Source organism: Lepidochelys olivacea (genome assembly GCF_965140295.1).
Source record: "Lepidochelys olivacea isolate rLepOli2 genome assembly, chromosome: 6".
Classification (NCBI taxonomy): domain Eukaryota; kingdom Metazoa; phylum Chordata; order Testudines; family Cheloniidae; genus Lepidochelys; species Lepidochelys olivacea.
Window position 1 is genome coordinate 109,683,292 of NC_140416.1, and position 22,877 is coordinate 109,706,168.

A 22,877-nucleotide genomic window follows, 5' to 3' on the forward strand; every position below is an offset into this window, starting at 1 on the left:
GGAGAACTGCAGAGAAAGGGGCACCGGGGGTCCATGAGAGACACAGGGGCCAGAGCTGTGCGGATCACTGCTTGCAGAGGGTGCTCCAGGCTGGAAAAGAGCTAATTCCCAATGACCAGCAGAAGGTGCCGCAGGGGTGAGTCTGCTCCTTTACACTGCCCTGTTTACCAAATTCAGGACAAACTGCTGAGATTCTCAGTTGTGACCCACTGAGGCACGGTGATATTTAAATTTTGCCAGGAATTCATCAGCTACACCCTTTTCAGAGAGTTAAACCTTTCAACTCTGTTCTCCTTTGCCAATTAGGTTTTCTGTTCCTGTTATGAAAGCACCACACTCAGTCTGAACCATAAGAATTCCAGTGAAGTCCACCAGATTAATGCCATACATAATACACATGTAGAATGATAACTAAATACTTAAGGATGAATTATGTGCTACCACTCTAAGAGTAGATTACACAATAGTCACTAATACAGCAGAAACTGGTACAAAATGGCAGTAACCAAACAAATCCAGGAGTAAAATATAGGACTAAATTTTCTGCAGTATTACAATTAAATCTCTCTCTCTCTCACCAAAAGAGAAGCCAGATGTCAGGAAGATAGCCCTCTTTGGCTATAAACCCATGTTTATTATCCCTAAATGTGTCTTATCTAGACCAGACATCTCCCCCAGTATAAATACCAGTTTGGTACAAATGTAATCCTTAAGAAAACAAAACCATGTAAAGCATTAGGAAAAAACCTAAATGTGAAAAGGAATGTGGGGTTCTTTATCAGAGCAATAAATCTAGGTGTTAATTGGGTTTTTTCCACTCTTCCACAAAAAACTATGTAAATCCACACAATTTTCGAAATATCCTAGCTGGAAGGAATTTTATTACTCTAGAAACATCTGATTCTGTCCTTAAAAGCCTCTAGGAAAACAAAATGTAGCTGGAAACATTTCAAACTCAGTTTATTTCTTAAACATTGAAGAGTCATTAAAAAATATTATTACATTTCATCTAGCAGAGAAAGATGTAAAACAATCCAATGACTGGAAGTTGAAAGTGGACAAATTCAGACTGGAAATAAGGTGTAAATTAACAGTAAGAGTAATTAGTAAGCCTGCATGTCTGTCATGGAGGTCACAGAAGTAATGGATTCTGTGACTTTCTGTGACCTCCGTGACTTCTGCAGTGGCTGGTGCTGGGTCAGCAGCAGCAGCAGTTTGGGTGTGTGGCAGGGTGCTCAGGGCTAGGGCAGCAGGCTGGGCTACAGGGCAGTGCTTACTGGGGGGAGAGAGGGGGCAGCTTCCTGGCTCCTACCAGCATGTCCCTACAGCTCCTAGGTGGAGGGGCAAGAGGGCTCCATGTGCTGCCCGAGCCCACAGCTGCTGCCCCCTTTGGCTACTGTTCCTGGCCAATGGGAGCTGCAGGGACAAGCCGGGCAGAGATGGGTAGGGAGCCTGCCAGCCCCACCAACCCTTCCCGTCCCAACCCCCAGCACCAGCAGGGGTCCCAGTGTGACATTCTATACCTTGGGGGAGCGTACTGTAACCCCCTTATTCCTCATTTTCATATAATCATGATCCTACATATAAAGGATGCTTTGCAAGGTATCAGAGGAAAGGTTATGATCTGGTGAAAGTCATTTCTCTATCCATATATGTGTATCATTAATGCATATGAAGTTCTGAGAATTGTGTTGTATGGTGATCACTAAAACTATGTAAATTGGGGAATCAGCTAGATATTAGCTTCCCAGAGGCAACAGCAAGGAAAGCAATCAACACTTGGGTGGAGTGTCAAACAACCAATCAATAGCCATTCTCCAGCAAGGGAGCTACAATGCAATGACTCACCCTGCATGCGGTGACGCCAGGGGAATGCTCAACCTTGCTTGGAGAGACTCAGCAATACCCCCCAGACATGCCTGGTCTTGTGCTCCCCAAGCACATGGACTTAGGGTATAAAACAGACAGAGTGGACACATACTGGGCCCTTCTCCTGCCCCAACCTTCACTGCAAGCAACTAAGACACGGAGAAGACGGCGACAAGACTCCAACAGGGGAGATTGGCCCATGTTTAAGGAACAAACCTGTATATTAAGAAAAGGAGTACTTGTGGCACCTTAGACTAACAAATTTATTTGAGCATAAGCTTTCGTGAGCTACAGCTCACTTCATCAGATGCATGCAATGGAAAATACAGTGGGGAGATTTTATATACACAGAGAACATGAAACAATGGGTGTTACCATACCCACTGTAATGAGAGATCAGGTAAGGTGAGCTATTACCAGCAGGAGAGAAAAAAACCTTTTGTAGTGATAATGAAGGTGGGCGATTTCCAGCAGTTGACAAGAACATGTGAGGAATGGGGTGGGGGAATAAACATGGGGAAAGAGTTACCTACTACAGTCCAGGCCCAACAAAGAAAATAACAGAATGCCACTAGCCATCACCTTCAGCGCCCAACTAAAACCTCTCCAACGCATCAAGGATCTACAACCTATCCTGAAGGACGACCCATTGCTCTCACAGATCTTGGGAGACAGGCCAGTCCTTGCTTACAGACAGCCCCCCAACCTGAAGCAAATACCAGCAACCACACAACAAAAACACTAACCCAGGAGCCTCTCCTTGCAACAAAGCCCGTTGCCAACTGGGTCCACATATCTATTCAGGGGACATCATCATGGGGCCTAATCACATCAGCCACACTATCAGAGGCTCGTTCACCTGTACATCTACCAATGTGATATATGCCATCATGTGCCAGCAATTCCCCTCTGCCATGTACATTGGCCAAACTGGACAGTCTCTACGTAAAAGAATAAATGGACACAAATCAGACTTCAAGAATTATAATATTCAAAAACCAGTCGGAGAACACTTCAGTCTCTCTGGTCACTCGATTACAGACCTAAAAGTCGCAATTCAACAAAAAAAAACTTTAAAAACAGACTCCAACGAGAGACTGCTGAATTGGAATTAATTTGCAAACTGGACACCATTAAATTAGCCTTGAATAAAGACTAGGAGTGGATGTGTCATTACACAAAGTAAAACTATTTCCCTATGTTTATTTTCCCCCCACCTACTGTTCCTCATACGTTCTTGTCAACTGCTGGAAATGGCCCACCTTGATTATCACTACAAAAGGGTTTTTTTCCCTCTCTTGCTGGTAACAGGTCACCTTACCATACACACTAACTAGAGTGATCAGGTAACACCCTTTGTTTCATGTTCTCTGTGTATATAAAATCCTCCCACTGTATTTTCCACTCCATGCATCCGAAGTGAGCTGTAGCTCACGAAAGCTTATGCTCAAATACACTTGTTAGTCTCTAAGGTGCCACAAGTACTCCTGTTCTTTTTGTGGATACAGACTAACACGGCTGCTACTCTGAAACCTGCATATTAAGGACTGCAATATACAGTGGGGTGAGGAAAAACTGCTTAATCTAGATGTTGTCCAGTCTAATAGGGTTGAGAGTTTAGACTGTGTGCTTATTTTATTTTATTTTTTGCCTATCGCTTAAATTAACTACAAAGATAGATTGTTTGTTCTACCTGAAACAGTGCGTTTGGTTTAAAGTCAGAGACTCCCCTTGGGATAACAAGCAGGATACATATCAATTTCTTTGTTAAATTGACGAACTCATGAGCTTGCAGTGTCCAGTGGGCATAACTGGACACTGCAAGACGGAGGTTCCTAGGGTTGGTCTGGGACTGGAGATATTGGCTAGTGTCATTCATTTGCACAATCCAAGGAGCAGCTTACATGCCAGAGGCTGAGAGTGAACAGCCCAGGAGTGAGGGCTCTCACAGCAGAGCAGGGTAAGACTGGCTCCCAGAGTCAAGGATTGGAGTGACCTAGCAGATCACTGGTCCAGATAACACCAGGGGAACATCACACCCGAACCACGCGCCACTGCCACCCGCCCTCCCACAGCAGCACCAGCAGGGGTCCCGGGCCGTGCAGCACTGCCCGGCCCCAGGAGTCCCAAGTCAGGTGCAGCCACCTACCCCTCCCCCAGCATGGGTCCCAGGCCACTCTCCGACACCCTCCTACCAGCATCAGCAGGGGTCCTGGACCACATGCCGCCGCCTGCCTCCCCCCAGCACCAGCCAGGGTCCTGGGCCATCCACCCAGCACCCCCAGACTGCCCCTCCACAACACCAGTGGCCCTCTGGCCCAAGTTTTAGTTAGGAGTATATAGTAAAAGTCATGGACAGGTCACAGGCCGTGAATTTTTGTTTACTGCCCATGACCGGTCCATGACTTTTACACAAATACTCATGACTAAATGTAGCCTTAGTAATTAGACCATTGGAAAAATTGACCAGGGTCGTAGTGGATTCTCCATCACTGCCAATTTTTAAATCAAGACTGGATGTTTTTCTAAAACATATGCTCTAGGAATTATTATTTTGGGGGAAGTTCTATGTCTTTTGTTGTATAGGAGATCAGACTAGATCACAATGGTCCTCTCTGGCCTTGGAATCTATAAATGGCAAAAACCTTTGTGAAATGCATACTTGCAAACTGCTAACTGCAAAGCTCCTAATACTGTTGCTATGTAAATGATAAAATGCCTTATGTACCAACCTCAAATTTAATTGCCTTCTTAAACAGAATACTAATACAAGAAGCCATCTGAGTATAGAATATTTATATTAACAATAATTACTGGCAGTGCTCAAACTCCCTCACTTAACTCAGGAAGACAAGAACCATCTCTTCAAAAATTGTTATAAAGAGTTAAAGAAATTAATTCTTTAAGCTAAAGATTTTTTTAAGAATTGTTTAATTTTAAAAGATGGTTTTGAAAACTGAAAACTTATATATAAAGTACAGGAGTGTTTGGACTTTTTAAAAACAATTTCATTACATGTCATATGCTAATAAAATTGAACAAGTATTTCAGAAAATGGACTGAAAGAAAAAGTTAAAACTAACTTTAAAAACATTTCTTAGAATCTCCTGACACAAGTACAAAGACAAGTAGAAATTATGTATATCCATTAAAGAGACTGCATATTCGAAAACTGAAGGTATCAACTAAGCCAACCCCCCACCGGCATGGAGTCAATGAAAGAGTGATAGCAACAAACTTCAATCTAAATAAGACTGACAGATGCCTGTTTTCCTATTGAATGGAAGTAGGAGGAAAAAAGTATAAAAAACCTGATGAGAGCCCCGCACACACTCACCCCTCTGCTACTTTGCTTCAACAACAAGGAGTCTACAACTCATCCTGTCCATCTGTACAAATAAACTATCATAGACAGTTAAGAAAAACACAAAAGACAAAGTAATCAACCCAAGGAAAACCTCCCCAAGACTTCAATATGGATTGATGAGAAAAGTTAACTAAGATCCTGCCAAAGGATTAGATTTACAAACTCTTGTAATGATTTTACTAGAATACTGAAATGCAACTGTAACTTAAAATATTAACAACTTCTCCTGTTGATCATCAGATGGTTAGACCATATACTCCTGAAGATGCAACAGGGACTAAACAGTGGTAAACAGAGAAATAGTGGGATTTAACTGGATTTAAGTTTCTTAATATTGGTTCATTGGCCTGTCTCAAGATAGAAGAAGCCATTTAAGGAGCTAAGTAACTGATTTAAATAGGTTTATTTGATTTCATAGGATTTAGTTACAACAATCTGTTTTTTCCCAATTTACAAACTGGATGATTATTATTAACAAGACAGGTTTCACCTACCCTAAAACAAATTATTTTGCCCATACATAAAGGTTTTAAGTGTTTAATAAGATGAGACTGAATTCACAATATTTTAGGAAACAATATATTTTGCACTTAATTTCCCAAACGAAGAACATCCCTGCATGTGGTCTACTCTCAAAGGTGTAATCACTGTTAAGGCTCTACACATAAGGCTTGGCTACACTTGCAAGTTACAGCGCAATAAAGGAGCCCCAGGCGCACTAGCTCTCTACCCGTCCACACTGGCAAGGCACGTAGAGCGCTCTGACTCCGCGGCTATAGCACTGCTGGTACTCCACCTCGGTGAGTGGAATAATGTTTGCTGTGTCCCTGCTGGAGTGCCGCGGTGCCAGTGTGAATGAACTGTTGCTTTACTGAGCTCTGATCAGCCTCTGGAAACGTCCCATAATCCCATTAAGCCAAGTAGCCACTCTTGTCATTGTTTGGAATCAGCTATAGGAATGTGGAAATGCCCATTTAAAGCTCAGTTTCCAACAGCCAGCTGCTTATCTCCTCCAAGACAAAGCAACCATTACTGTGGAGTGCTGTGTGTTAGGGAGAGGAGGGAGGTCTGCTGCTGTCTGGACTTACAGGACAGTATGCTGACATGCTCTAAGCCCCCCAAAAACCCACTCTCTCCCCCCACATACACACAACATACTCCCTGTCACACTCCACCCCACCCCCATTTGAAAAGCACGTTGCAGCTACTTGCATGCTGGGATAGCTGCCCATAAAGCACCGCTCCCAATGCCGCCGCAAGTGTGGCCACACCAGTGTGCTTGAAACCATCAGTGTGGACAGCCTGCAGCGCTTTCCCTACTGCGCTCTACAAAGGCTGGTTTAACTCAAAGCACTCTACATCTGCAAGTGTAGCCATGCCCACAGAGGCAGACAGAAGAGATTGTAATAGAACACAACTGACAACCAGTTTATTTCAATCATTTCTATTTTGTTTAATGATTTCTTATCTTTAATAATAAATCAGACCTAGTTAATGCTTGTGATGCTTTTGCTCGTTTTTAATCATTGTCCCCCCTAAGGCATGGAAAAGAATGCCTGTGACTATAATAGTGGGAATCATATACCCTGAGATAGCGTCATAATTGCATGTATCAATAATTAGGTCATAAGAACAGCCATATTGGGTCAGACCAATGGTCAATCTAGCCCAGGATCCTGTCTTCCAAAAATGGCCATGTATGGGGAGACTTTGGCAAACCAGTAAAATGCCTGAAACCACTATGGCTTATTGCTAAAAGCAGCCAAGGCAGCAGGCTGTAAATTGGCCAGATCAGCAGGCTTAGCTTAACCAAGGTGGGGAGGGAGGGTGTCTTTGGGTGCTACAGAGAGGGCAGCTTGACCCCGTGTCCTTCCTGATAAGAATTGTGTTGAAGTGGCTGATACATACATTTTTAGAAGAGCAGGATATGCCCCAGGAATGTCTATTGGGGCCTCAAGGCTGCAAACTCTGGAAAATCCCACACCGGTTAATTGATACTCAGAAGGAACCTCTTGCTTGACCACTGAAACTGCTTACTTAACAAGTTTTCTTTAAGGGACATGTCATTCTATTACTAATGTATAAATAACAGGGAAAGTTTGAGGTAGTTGGACTCTTTTTGGACTCTCCCTCTGGATACATCTTGCAGTCCCCACTGGCAGACGGAAGATTTGGCCACTGGACGCCTGCTGCTATGTCATTCAAGAGCCACACTCAGCTTTGGTAATTATCAAGGGTTGGAGTGTTTTACTAACCTTTTGCAGACGTGTGTAACTGCTTGAGACTAAGTAAAATATAGCTTTAAGTGAAAGCACTCGTGTTGTCCTGTTTGTGCCAGCCACCTATCAGTCAGATGTTCATGTCTTCCCTGATTTATTTCCTGACACCACCTCACACAGAGTAAAAGTTACCAAGAGCTTTGGGTTGAAAGATCCCCGGATAACAGCCAAGGCCAGGTGCTTCAGAGGGTACGAACAGAACAGGCAATCAAATGATCCATCCTCTGTGGTTCACTCCCAGCTTTTGGCAAACAAAGGCTAGGGACACTTAGACCATTGTGTTGCATTCCTGCCCATCCTGGCTAATAGCCATTGATGCACCTATCCTCCATGAGCTTATCTAGTTCTTTATATGCCTGCTATAGTTTTGGCCTTCACAGCATCACCTGGCAATCAGCTCCACAGGTTGACTGTGCATTTATGAATAAGTACTTTTTTGTTTTAAACCTGCTGCCTATTCATTTCAATGGAGGACCCTTAGTTCTTGTGCTATTAGGAGTAAACATTTCCTTATTCGCTTTCTCCACACCAGTCAAGATTTTATACCTCTATAAGACCTCTACCCTATCCCCCTTTAGTCTTCTCTTTTCCAACCTGAAAAGTCCCAGTCCTTTAAATTTCTCATATGAAAACTGTTCCATACCCCCTAATCATTTATTTCTGTTACCATTCTCTGTACCTTTTTGAATTCCAGTACATCTTTTTTTAAATGGGGCGACTAGAATTGCATGTAGTATTCAAGATGTGAGCGTATCATGGATTTCTATAGAGGCATTATATTTTGTCTTCTCTATTCCTTTCTTAATAGTTCCTAACATTGCAAACTTTTTTGCCTGACATTTCACATTGTCTGAAAACAGCTGCTCAACTATCCACAACAACTCTAAGAGCTCTTTCTTGAGTGGTAACAGCTAATTTAGACCCCCATCATTTTATATGTATAGTTGGGATTATGTTGTCCAATGTGCATTAGTTTGCATTTATCAACATTGAATTTTATCTGTCATTTTCTTGCCCAGTCACCCAGTTTTGTGAGATCCCTTGGTAATGCCTCACAGTCTGCTTTGGACTTAACCATCTTGAATAGTTTTGTACCATCTGCAAATTCTGACACATCATTGTTTACCCCTTTTTCCAGATCATTCAGAGTATGTTGAACAGTACTGGTGCCAGTACAGACCCTGGAGAGACACCCACTATTTATCTCTATTTCTGAAAAACATTTATTCCTACGTTTTGTTTGTCTTTTAATCAGTTACTGATCCAAGAAAGGACCTTCCCTCTTATCCCATGACTGCTTACTTTGCTTAGGAGCCTTTCATGAGGGACCTTGTTAAAAGCTTCATGAAAGTCCCAGTATCCTATATCCAATGGATCGCCCTTGTCCATGTTTGTTGACCCCCTCAGATAATTCTAACACATTGGTGAGGCATAATTCCCTTTACAAAAGCCATGTTGACTCTTCCTCTGCAAATTGTGTTCATCTATGCGTCTGATAATTCTGTTAATACAAAAATTCAACCAATTAGCCTGGTATTGAAGTTAGGCATACCAGCCTGGAATTGCCTCTGGAGTTTTTTAAAAATTGGCATCATATTAGCTATCCTACAGTCATCTGCTACAGAGGCTGATTTAAATGATAGGTGTTTCCTTGATTTGGTAGTAAAAGAAACAAGCAGTAAGAGCTGGCCTTCCTTTTCTTGTTGCTCTGGCCTAAACATTTTAACAGAATTTGACATCCAATTTAAAATTACTCCTTTCTACCCCACAATGCATACTCATTTAAATTCCATCTCAATTCACACTGCAGTTCAAACTTGCTTCCATTCCTTCCACTAGGAATTTTCATCTCATTTAAAAAAAAAAGCAGCTACAATTTCCTTGAATATAACAAATGCAAGAAGGATGTTGAAGCCTTCTTCTAGTGCATATACTAATATGTTACCAAGGCACCACCATTTAAACCTAAACAAAATTAGTTGTGTTTTGAGTATAAGTGTTTGTCTTGACTAGGATTTAAAGGTGCTGTGTTAAAGAGTATTAGCTAACCTGTTCTAACACTAATGTAGACAAAACAGTGTATGATTAACATGAACTAAACAGACCAAGTTAACTTGAATAGTTTAGCATATGTTGAAGTTACAATAACTTGCTTGTGCTGGAAATGGCCCACCTTGATTATCATGCACATTGTAGGGAGAGTGGTCACTTTGGATGGGCTATTACCAGCAGGAGAGTGAGTTTGTGTGGGGGTGGAGGGTGAGAAAACCTGCATTTGTGCTGGAAATGGCCCAACTTGATGATCACTTTAGATAAGCTATTACCAGCAGGACAGTGGGGTGGGAGGAGGTATTGTTTCATGATCTCTGTGTGTATATAATGTCCGCTGCAGTTTCCACGGTATGCATCCGATGAAGTGAGCTGTAGCTCACAAAAGCTCATGCTCAAATAAATTGGTTAGTCTTAAGGTGCCACAAGTACTCCTTTTCTTTTTGCCCACACTAGTGAGTTTTTGAACTTCTCTAAAATGGATCCTGTGACAAAGTTCCTGCTCTACCCTTGCTGGGTCTTGCGCTTATTGGCAGATTTGCTCACCTTGGAGCTTCACAGCAGCCCTCAGCTTGGCTCTTTCTGAATTCACAGCCCAGGTTGACTCCTCCTGTGTCTGACCAGGAGTTGGGAGGAACCCAAACCCGCCCTCTACTCCAGGTTCCAGCCCAGGGCCCTGTGGAATGCAGCTGTCTAGAGTGCCTCCTGGAACAGCTGTGCGACAGCTACAACTCCCTGGGCTACTTCCCCATGGCCTCCTCCCAACACATTCTTTATCCTAACCATAGGACTTCCCTCCTGGTGTCTGATAATGCTTGTACACCTCATTCCTCCAACAGTCTGCGTTCTCACTCTCAGCTCCTACTGCCTCTTGCTTCCAGCTCCTCACATGCACACCACAAACTGAAGTGAGCTCCTTTTTAAAACTCAGGTGCCCTGATTAGCTTGACTTAATTGCTTCTAGCAGCTTCTTGATTAGCTGCAGGTGTTCTAATCAGCCTGTCTTTATTGTCTCCAGAAGGTTCCTGATTGTTCTGGAACCTTCCTGTTACCTTACCCAGGGAAAAGGGACCTACTTAGCCTGGGGCTAATATAGCTGCCTTCTATTACTCTCCTATAGCCATCCAGCCTGACCCTGTCACAATCCATAAGCCTAAAGCTTGATCTACATTTAGAAGGTAAGTCGCCATAGTTACATTGGTCAGGAGGTATGAAAGACATACATAAGCTCTGCTAACAACCTCCAGTGCAAACACAGCTATGTCAATGGAAGAGAACTTTTGTCAACATAACTAATGTAATTCAGGGAGATGATTTATCAGTGCAGATCCTGCAGGTCCGCAACACACATTCATTGCAGGGGTCCCAAAAGCCCAGGGCTCTGACGATCAGGGCGTCCAGCTGCACCTCATAGCCCTTTGCTCTCAGGGTGTCTGCCAGAGGGGCGTATTTTACCAGTTTCCGAGCTCGGGCTTCTCGGAAGGCCAGGGTCCTGTTCTCAAAGGGGACCGTGATGTCGACGAGGATGATCTTTTTCTGGGCCTTGTCAGTGACTACCACGTCGGGTCGCAGCGGGCTGTCAGTACCGGGGATGGTGCAGTTCACAGCGACCTCCCGCAGGCACGGGCGATAGCTTTCACCAGGCGGTTCTGGATGGTGTTGTGGCGCAGCCGCCAGGCTCATGCAGCTGCAAGCCCTGCTCCAAGGACATGGGGCAGGGTCTTGTTGGAGTAGCCGCACTTCCTGCGATGCTTGTCTCGGTTCCTGTGGCGGACGGCTCCGTTGAGCGGGACACAGTTGAGCCGGGTGCGGTGGATGAACCGCCAGTCAGCAAAGCGGGTGAAGCCGCCCCCGGCGAGGAAGTGGTTGCTGGCATCCCACTTGCTGGTCCGTTCAAAGGCTTTTCCCTGGTCTGGCTTATGCTTCAGGGCTTCTATGTACAGCGAGTTGATGGTTGCCTTCAGGGTCCTCTCCAGCATGCCCCTGGTGCGTGGGGTGACTATGGTGTTGTCCTCAGACCTGATCTGCAGCACCAGAACTCCCAGCTCCTGGCGCTCCTCGCACCACTCCCAGCGGCAGCCGATGTGCTTCCCCAGGCAGCGCGTGGCATTGCGGGCGCGGGACCACAGCGAAGCGATGTCACCCCCGTCTCAGCCAAATTCGCCATCCAGGGAATCGCTCAGGAAGCTGGCGGTGTCTTGGTTGGAGGGGGCTCTGCTGATCCGCTTTTGTGTTGCGTCATGGAGGGCTTTTGCTGCGATGCTCTTTACCATGGCGTCGGGACATGTCAGCAGGCGGAAGGCATGGGTGATCACCGCAATGTCACACAGGTCACCCATGTGGGGGACATTGGCACCGCCATGCCTGTGGGTGATATAGACCAGCTCATTGTGGGCTCTCTGGGGAAGAAACAACCACTTCTTCACCAGCTGCCAGATGATCTTGTCTGCCTTGTTGAGGGGTACCTTTGCCATGGCAGATCCCCTTAGGACAAACGAGATGCGGGGGATCAGGAAGGTGTTCAGGGCGTTTATCTTTTGCCACGGTGCTAGCAGTGAGGTGTCGATCTTGGCAGCATCCTGTAAGATCTCTTGGATGGTGTCCTCGGGTGTCTGCCGGACACGGAAACCCATCGGTGTGCTGAGGTGTCAGTAGGCCTGGCCCTCTGCCAGGGGGATGACAGGCTCGCTCTGGATCTGGAACTCCATTGCCTGCACCGAGTCCCTTTTGCTGCCATCGATGTGGAGGGATGCGCACTTCTTTGCATTGAAGCAGAGCCCCATCCAATTGGGGGCTCGACTGGTGGCATCTAGCATATGCTGGAGGTTCTCTGGGTCATCTGCGGTCAGGACCAGGTCATCCGCGTAAGCCAGGACGCTCACCCTCTCACCGTGGAGGTTGAAGCCATCTGCGCCCTTGGAGATTGCTCGCAGCAACGGCTCCATGGCGAGGTTAAAGATGATGGGGCTGAGGGGACAGCCCTGCTTAACTCCGCTCCGGATTGGGATCTTGGCGGTCTCCCCTTCGACCAAGCGAATGGTGGTGCTGCATCCCTCGTACATCTCTTGGATCACACGGAGGAAGTTCTCTGGCATCCCAAACTCCTGGAGCATGGCAAAGATGTGGTGGTGGGGCATGGACCCAAAGGCATTGGCCAGGTTGAGCCCTGCTACCGTGCACTGCCTCTGCACCCTTCTGGTCATTTTGATGATGGTTTGGAGGACAAAGTTGTGTTCATAGCAGCTCTTGCAGGACATGGAGCAAAGGGGGCAGGAAGCAAGGTGGGGGTGCAGAGCCAGGGGAGTTTCTGGGCATGGGTCTGACCCAGACCCAGCCAATCCATGCAGGGGAAGTGCACTTCTCCCCCACCCTCATCCCAGCTAGGACTAGCAGCTCAGCCCGGCAGAGGGTAGGTAGCAGGCCAGGTGTGGTGGGCTCCAGATGCAGGGGTGAGGCTTGACATGGTGAGGCTCGTGGTGGTCCGGATGCATGGATGTGAGGTCTGCCAGCATCACAATAAGCATATATCAAACAGTTTGATAGCCCATACAGCAGAAGCTACATGTCTACTTTGAGAGATTGTTCAAGTTTTTACTAATCTTTGTGGGAGGATCATATTCTAGATAAACTATCAACTTCAGGATTTTTGCCCAAAGTGTTCAGCACATTGAAAAGGTCATGAACTACAACCACAAAATTGTAGTCTTTACTGGATCCGAGTAGTTATTATAGAAAGCTTGTGCCTATATTTGTCACACAGGCTGTACCCTGCCATTCTCACCAAAACATTAGAAACTAAAAATATCCAGTGAGCGTCTGAATAAATCACTTGCCAGGTAATCTTTTGTAGCTAGTTGATACTACATTCTCTGAACAATCCAATAAATTCATCCTTACTTCGGATACTTTGGAGGTACATACAGGAACAAAGTGAAGGGCTAAAAACATTCAAGATATTAGACCTATTCCAGTGGTGTCAAACTCCTTACTTGTGGTCCACTTTATGTATTTATGCAGTCCACATGACATTCAGATTCTTAGGAAGACAATACCTTCAGTTACATTTGGTTTGCATTTAGAAAGTTTTCTGTGCATCCATGAGGGTTAGCAGCTTACTTCTTAACAATGGAAGTGGATATTCTTAAGGCTGCAGACAGTCTGTAACAATGACTCAGGTGTGAACTTCCCCATCTTTCATTAATCTAACTGAAATGTTTAAATGACACTTAAATGTCAGCATTAACTATTCTATTGCTGATCTTTAAAAAGGGAGAGCCATTCAGAAGGAAGAAATGAGAAGACACAAAGAAAAGAAAAACAAAAGGAGGGATGGACCTAAAATGTAATCATCTCTTCCCACTGAGTGACATGAAATTTGACAATAATGCACTTAGCAGTAGTAAGTAAAGTTAAAAGCCCTATTCTACCCCCAATCCTTTGCAAACCTTCCACTGATATCACTAGGAGTCCTGCTGAGACTTGAGGCTAGTATGATTGAGACTTGAGCTAAATTTATACTCCAGCCCTTGGACAATTCAAAATGGAATATAGCCTCTACACAGAGCCATGAGGTAATTAAGACAACTACTATACAGCACTGTGGTGCTGGGAGGTGGGGTGGAGAAAAGAGGGGAGACACACATTAGACCTCACAGTGCCATTCACAGGAGTGTGTCTAAAGAACTATAGAGATACTTTAAGTTTTGCTTTTTTCTCCCCTCACAGGAGAAATACTGCACAGTACATTTATACTTAAGCTTGGAAATATATTACTAAAAGCCCAGTATTGTACACACCCATCCTGTGAGTTTAACTCAACATGGGAGCTGTGCAAATGGAAGAAAGGAGCATTTTAAAAAAAGTTAGATGTAGGTTCTGAGGTCGTAGGAGAAGACACATTGAGATACCTCTCACTTCTTTAGAATCTTGAAATTAATAAAGAGAATAGGACTTCAGTATTATCTGAACAGCTTATTCTGGAAGGGCTCTACAAATGTCTGAAGAATGCCACCCAATCTTCCCCAATCCTAAAGCAAGGCTAGAGAAGTTAGGAAGGGAGATTTCATGGTTTAAGATAAACAAGGAGACGGAGACATATGGAAAACCACTTATTTATGGAAAATTAAATACAAGACATCACAACCCAGAGCCAGAAGCATTGGCTATCACCAGAAATGAAGCTTCCATGAAAAGAGGAAGATAGAGTGCAGAAGCACAGCTGAGCTGTACTGCATATATATCCATTGTCTCAGGCAAGTTTGTACTCAGCATGCCTCAACCATGCCTCCACCCATGCTATGGTAGCTACACTGCTATTTATACATGGGCTAGCTCAATGAGAGCTAGCATGTACATGAGCAAGATAATCACACCTCTAGCTTGTAGAGCAGCTGTAGCCTTAGATCCCAGTTGGGTTTGCAGGTTTGATAATTGGGGGGGGGGGAGAAGCGAGAGATTTTAGCTTAAAAACCAAGCCCAAAATGAATTTACTAAACTAAAATTTCTGCTTAAGTAAAATGTTCAGTTTAGCTGTTTATTTAAACTAAAAATGTGAAATGTCTCACATAACCTTAGAGACATTTATTGTTTGTCTACTACATTTCATAAAATATTCCAGCTGGGAAGGGACAAGGGAAAAAAAATCAGCAAGGGCTGTATTTCTTTTTACAGCTGTGACCATTTGATATCTTAATATTCAGCAAAAAATTCTCTAGAAAAAGCAAAATAAACTAAAAACCAGTAATAAAATCTGCATTTATCTTAATAAATATGATGAAATGTACATCTGTTACCAAGGAGCACTTCGCTTACCATTTCCACGCCACACTTCAGCCAGATGGCAGCTTCCTTCGCCGGGTTCTTTGCAGAACTCCACAACATCTCGACAGGTTGTTTCTGGTGTAATTGGAACTTCTGTCAAAATCTGTTCATTGTTGCTCAAGAACACAGTTAATATCATCTGAAAAGAAGAATGATACAACAATTAAAAACACCAAACGGAAACAGAGTCCAGTTTTATACAGTCTTCCTTTAAATTGATATTAAGGACACAGACACTTCCTATTTAAAGACCCCATTTTCAATTCCTTTAACTGTTTGGGCTGAAATGTTCTATGTTGGGTGTCTGTATCAAGCTGAATTTCTTTTTTTTTTCTTTTTTTTTTTAAGAAAGGTCCAGCCAGAATGGTTCAGCTCTTGCTGAAAATGAAGTGAGAACAAAATAATATTTCTGTTTTTTCCCCCCCGTATTAAAAGGCTCTCAAGACCTTTTCTTTGAAATATTCTAGTACCCCCAGTCTTTGGAGCAGGAACTTGAAATTTGGGGGTGCCTTTGTGTCAGGTATTTGCTTTTGCCATCCCTGTGAAAATCCACCTAAATCTGACCAACCTATAAATCGGGGGGGGAAATAGAACAAAAGCACCGAGTTTACACATGCCCAGCAAACTTGCTAGCATCTAAAAACTAACCGATTCTAAGAGTCCCTCACCAAGCTCACTTGAGCCTCTCAGCTGCTAAAGCTAACCAGACTGTGTACATGCCATTCCCACAGAGACTGAGCATGTTCCATCCATTCCCTTGCAGCCCCTATTTGCGAGCCATCCCACAGAACAACTGAGCATGTTCACTCCAACTGGGGACTACAGGAGTGAAGCTAAGACTTTTCCTTGTAATGGCCACTGCCTCCAGGCCAGGGCGTGGCCAGGCCCTAGAAGTAACAGCATAGGCAACAGTTATAATAGGCCATGCCAGGCTGTGCCTCCCCTCCTGAGATCACAGCCATCTGCATCTCTTCCCGACAAGTCACCTGAGCTTTTCATATGCTCCATGCAGGTTCCAGGGGGGCTGGAAGGTCTAACAGTCATCTCCCTGGGGAGAAGCAGATACTGCCTTCTCAGCAGCACTGGAACCTGCATGGAACATGTAAAAAGCTCAGGTGGTTCATCGAGAAGAGACGCTTTTCCTACGAGGTGGCTGTAGCCTCAGGAGAGGAGGTGAAGCGCAGCTCGGCAGGGGGCTCTGGCTGGCCCAGGGCTCCTCTGGCTGTGGGGAGTGGGAGCTTGGGGCTCCAGACAGCCTAGGGGCCCTCCAACCACAGGGGGACTCCACTGACTGCCCAAAACTGCCTGCCTGTCTTTTGCTGTCAGTGACACACTGACACTACCCACTTCCAGTAGGTGCCAGCATACAGGAGGAGGCTACCAGATTCAAATACAGAGGGGACAATAACTGTGCTGGGGAGGGAGGGGAGAAAGGAGCAGAAGGAAAGGTGATACAAAAAGATGGGGGCAGGGGAAACAGACTGTCAGGAGTAAGGCCCTCAGGTGTACCTGCTCAGTATTTACTATGCCCTAACAAGCCAGCTAGGTTGCTTGATGGACTCCCCTGCTTGACTGGCTGCAAAAGCCACCAGGCAGGTTCTTAAACCTAGCAACAGCAGTAGCTCTCTGGCTGCTCAATGTACGTGCCCATGTATGTTCCGCCTCCCTTTGCTCATCTCTTGAAGCCCTACTCCTGATCTGCTCTTCCACCACTCCAGGCCAAAATCCTGCCCTTCACCCAGCCTTGGTGCTGCCTCAGAACCAGCTCTGCTCCGGTCTTCCCTGACTCCCGATAATCCAGTTCTGATCTGCAGTTCTGCCTCACTTAGATCCAATGTTCAGGCTCTGACTTCAGCCCTGACCCCCCCCCCCAGCTCCCACCACTAAGCATGGCTGCCTACAACCTGGTCCACTGACACAGGCAGAGAAACTGAGTTTGGAGGGAGAAACTGACTGGCTGGGCAAGAGAGGGGACTCTGGGACTGCAATTAGAAGCCAGTTGGCTTTCAGAGGAGAAGGTATGAAGTCTGAGGATATTGGGATTGGACAAGGAGCTAGAGTACATGGGGACAGCTGGAACTGGCCATGCAAGGAGACTGAGTAGGAGCCAAAGAAAGGTTAGGGTTAGAGGAAGAATGAGCCAGTGGATAGGGTGCTAGCCTAGAACTTGGAAGACCTAGGTTCAATTTCCTGCTTCACCAAAGATTGCATGTGTGATCTTGGGCAAGTCACTCAGGGCTAGGTTCACACAGGTACTTAGGAGTGGTGACACTCAGTGTCACCATATCTTTTAGGTGCCCAGAAAAAGAATCACTAGGATTCATAAAGTCTGAGTTTGGTGCTCAGGCCTCCTGCACAAGGAATGGAGGGATATGAGCCTCAGAATGGAGATTTACAAAAACCAGCACACTAGGCAGCTCTCCACCTAAGCTAACCAAGATAATGTCAAGTCAAGGGGTATGTACTAAATCCTGCACATCTCAGGAAAATTGGCACTTAAGCCCAGGCTGCAGGGAAGCACCTCCCTCTGCTTTCAGATTTTCAGCTATAAACCCTCACCTATGACTTTTGCAAGAAGCCAGGGAGGGAGAGGAGAGGAGTTCCCTCATAAAACTTTTAGCCCAGAGGCTAGGGTACTCACCGGAGATATGGGAGACCCTCAGTTTCCCTGAGGGGGGAAAGGGATTTGAAAATGGGTCTGCCACCTCTTAGGGGAGTGTCCTAGGCACTGGGGTATATTGATGTGGAGTTCCCTCAGTCTCTCCTATTGACGCTGTTCCACTGTAGATAAATAATGCAAGAATCATTACACAAGAGAGAACATGTGTTCAAGTATGAAAATGATTCTGGAGCTTGGTGGCTAGACCATTCATATGAGAGGTGGGAGGAGGAGGATCAGGTCCCCTGGCTCCTCCTCTGCAACCCTCCACCACCTGTTTTGTGCCAATTTGCAATCAGGTCTCGATCCAAAAGGTGAGTGCTGAACATACTTACCTGATTAGTCCCCGCAGAAGAGTTTAACAAAGGAACACCTATCTTCCCTTGGTTCATGCATAATTCTGGGCCGTAAGCGTCCAGATGCCAAGAGTGAGGCTGTCCCATACATGCCCAGAAGCAGAAACATAAGCAACTAAGGAATTTTATTACAAAAATTTAGGCAGAGTTTAAGTGCCTAGAGGGTTTGGCAGCAGCAGAGTGTGGGTTTTGTAAATCCCAGAATCAGGCTCCACTAGCAGTTAGGCAGCCAACTCCTTTTGTGAAACTAGCCCTCAGTCACTGTACTTCAGTACTCCATTAGTAAAATGTGGATAAAACAGTACTTCCCTACCTCAGAGGGGTGTTCCATTAGCTCAGATACTATGGTTAGAGGGGCTCAATAATACTAGGATAAACAGATAAGGGGGGTGGGGGAAGGAGAGACTAAATGAGGAATGAGTTAACTGGGACTGGCAGGGCAAGTTAAAACTGGGCCTGGATGTGGGGAGGGAAAGAGTTGGGGCAGGGGAGATGGGACTTGGACAGTGAGTACAAAAGGGAGAGAGAGACTACAACTACATGGGCAAAGAGGCTGAGAAACCTGAGTAACAGAGACTGGGACTAAGTAGGTGAGGAAAATGGAACTGCTACAAGGAGCCAGAGGTAGGGAGAGACAGGAATGGGACAGGTTAGAGACAAGAGGGTAGAAAGGGTCTAGTCTAGGAGAAACAGGCAGAAAAAGTCAGTGTCCACTAGATTCTAGAGCACTCTCCCCCAGAACCTACAATGGAGCCCAAAATTCCAGAATCTTACCACTCCACTCCCCCTACTCTCCTGAAATCTCTGTCAGTGGGTTTCTCTCAAAGTGCCCCCCTCCTCTGGTACTGATCCACATGACACATTATTAGTGATGACACATTATTAGTGCGATCAGTTACTCCAATAGTAACAGGTGGCAGAGATCTGTCTGGTGGATCTAAAGATACCAACTCTGCTGATGATCACTGTGGACATCAGTATGCCGTTACATGATGAAATTTGTTTTTTCAGTACACTTCTTAAAAAGCTAGGAAGCTACATGCACACAACCACACTGAAATATTAGGATTACAACTTCAAGCATTCAGAAGTTACGAAGTGTCACAACTACTGTTACCTATGTAGCCTTAATTCAGCCCCCACGTGCATATGCATTATGCTACAGTTTGTAAGTAAATTATCAGATACTATTTTTTCCACAGTGCAGAAGATGGACCTGCCCTGGGCATGAATCAGGGTTGTTTTAAAGAAGTCTTGTCTGTAGGACCCCTGCCTTATTTGTTGATGAAGTTGAAAGGTGTGTAGTGAATGACTTTGGAAAGAAAAAGGAAGGTCTCATGGGTAAGGAAGTTGAATACTGTCCTAGTGAATTGGATTCTACCCCTACCTCTGCCACAGAGTGGCAGCTGGGCTGGAATATACAGGGTGCTATATAGTGTTAAATATTCTGAAAAATCAGGTCCTAGGTAACTCAAATTAAGCACCTCAAATTAGTGGATACTTTTGAATAGAATCTCTGCACCTCAGTTCTCCATCTATAAAAAGGGGATAACACCATCCCCTTACCTTACAGGAGTTTTATGAAGAATCAACATTTGTGAAATATTACTACGGCCATGAGAGCCATAAGAGTTTGAGGAAATTATTAATTCTGTCTTCAGAGCAGGGTTTACATAGTACGCACTGTGCGGTAAGAGGCCAAGGGCTACACATTGAACAATGAAGATTAAAAAAAATATTAAGCAGCTTCTCAATCAACGGATTCTCATTAATCCATCCTAATAGACTTAAATTCGATCCTTACACTCATAACAAATTTTCATTCACAGACCTCACACAACTTTCTAAAAGGGGATGATATTTGCATAGTTTTAGTGATTCAAAACTGCAAACAGAAACCAAGTGTCCTAGCTTTTAGCTCCGTCCTCTATACCACTGTTGCCCCCACCTCCCTTCAGCCACCTCCTTCCCAATATACTGAAGCTTAAGGTCTTTGAAATCAATACACTTCCATGTTGGAAAGGTAGTAATCTAAAGATGAGGCTACACTAGACAAATTCAGACCTATGGCTCTCCACCAGTGGTAACCATGTTGGAAGCTATAGTGTAGATAGGATGCAGCCATCTTTTGATTAGATAACAGTTGTAAAAAAAAAAAAAAAAAAAAAGCCTGTACCTACACAATATCTTCGACTGTCATTAGCACTGTCAGTGAATTAAATATTTGACTTTTCCTAGGGTAGACAAGGCTCAGACATGATCACAGTATTCCATGGCTGTAGAATTTATTGCAGAATTCACCCCCTTGTACCTGAATAGTTTACTGGAATCTTGAGTTTTAATTAAAAAAAATTCCCAGTCTTTCCGATTATGAAATTTGTAACCATGACATGAAACTAGTGTAAATCAATACAACGGTACCTGACTGCATCTGCAGACAGCCTAAATCAAACAGCCTTGTGAAGTATGATCTGCCCCATTAATCTCAAATTGGGTCACCATGAATTTTACAGTACGTAATTTGATATTTTCCCCACTAGGGCATAGAATTCAGCCTGCCACTGAATTCACCATTTTTACTGCATTTAAGTGCCCAATACATTTTTTTTTTTTATCTGCCTGCCCTGCTAGGACCTGCCTTCAACTTTCTGTTGCTCTGCAACTTTCACCAGAATGTTCCTTGGACTGTTCCAGATAGCCAGGCAGGAGGATGGGGAACCAGTGCTGAGTCTAACTTGCAACTGGGGACCAGAAGTATAGGGAGCAAGCTAGGCAGCCCAGAGAACAGTGCAGCAACTGAGGCCTTCAGATCAGCAGATATGCTGCTGAAACCAACTATAAGCGTTCCAAATACATATGGATGGGAAGGAGCTGTGGAACAGATCACCTAGAGAACACAGGGAAAACGTTTTCAAACACAATTATGGTTGAAAGTAAATCAACAAATTTTGCAGAGTATTTTCAACTGTGAGCCATAGCTATGTGTGATTGGGTGTGGATGATGGGGTGGTAATGATAGTTCATGATGACAGAATAAATGAATGTTGCTTCAGAACTTAAGAGCTTCCACCTCAGATTTTGAACCAGTGTGTCCATGGGGCCTTGTCCATATGCAATTTTTTACCATTATGAAAAAGGCTTCTTTAACCTCTTGACTAAAGTATGGAGGAATTAGCAAGTCCTTATCTATGGATAATGGATTTTCAAACGGAAGCCACTGCAAAATACCTGCTCCCACTAAGAGATTGTTCCTGTTCCTGATAAAGGAGGATTTAGACACTTTAATCCATGCTTTCATATGCTCCCTGCTTGATTAGTGCAATGCATGATACTTGGAACAATGCTCCAGACAATGAGGCAAAAAAATTCAGGAGTAAGCTATCTCCAGACCGCAATACTTTCATTTGTTCCTCACTGAATACCAAGTTAGGTTTCAGATATTGCTCTTATTTTCTTTGCTCTCCATGGGCTGAGCGTCTCTGAGGAATTACCTTTACCTCTGCACTTAAGATTTACCACATGAGCTACATGTCTCAGGAACATCGTAACTATCTAGATCAAGAGGAAAACTGACAGGACAGACCGCTATGTTGGCAGCTGGCCTATGACTGTGAAAAACTTTCCTTGAAGAGCCAAGAAAAACCACAACCCTTAACTTCAGAATGAAATGCCTCTCCACCATCTTTTCCCACAGTAACATGATAATTATTAATGAGAAAGGGAGGAAAGAACATACAGTATTGTTTGAACTACTCACGGGATCTTGTACTCAAATACTACTTCAACAAACACAGCAGATAGAGAGATAAATATCTATTTATCTATCTATATCTAGCTATCTAGCTATCTATCCCACTACATAGGACTTCTTATTTAGAAGAAAATATTTAGTTCAAATATTTTTCATTACAAATGCTAGGTTTGTATTTCTCCAAGATCCAAAGGATTAGATTTGCTAACTAAATGTCTTAAACTGCAACTTTAAAAACAGTACATAAAATCCTTTTGCTACCTTACCCTTCAGTGATATTTATCAACTTAATCAGTTAACATGAATGGCTTTCAGGCTTCAGTGCATTTCAACACAAATGCATGCTTTCTGATGTTCATAAAGTATTTCAGTTTCAGAAAGTAGGACAAGCTGTCAGAATGCAAGATAGTGCTATGCTATTTCAAGATACTTAAAAATCATATTAAAAACATAAGTCACATGATTCTTTTAACAGGATTCCTACTTTTAACCTAACAAACTGGAAAAAAGTTAAATTGGTGGTGCTGTGGGGGATGAAGGGAAAATGATACAAGCCTTTTAAAAAAGTTAATACTACATGGTTTTGTTTTACAAATAACTGGCCTTTCATCTAAAATTTCATTCCATTTAAATCTGAGGTTCCTGACAAACTGAATTATATGATCATTACATTTTCTGCATGTAATCTATTTTATGTCCACATTATCTTATCTATTTGGAAATGTTA

The 22,877-nt window shown here is 44.1% G+C and overlaps 1 protein-coding gene across 4 annotated transcripts in view; it reads right to left on the reverse strand.

Annotated features, from left to right (window-relative positions):
* The window catches only part of PPP1R13B (protein phosphatase 1 regulatory subunit 13B), a 139,159-nt gene that overhangs the window by 76,794 nt on the left and 39,488 nt on the right, over positions 1-22,877 (reverse strand). For all 4 annotated transcript variants that reach the window (XM_084630988.1, XM_084630991.1, XM_084630990.1 and 1 more), the window contains one exon: positions 15,376-15,523. In XM_084630988.1, coding sequence (XP_084487114.1) covers positions 15,376-15,523 — 148 coding nt within the window. The remainder of the gene's footprint in view (positions 1-15,375; positions 15,524-22,877) is intronic.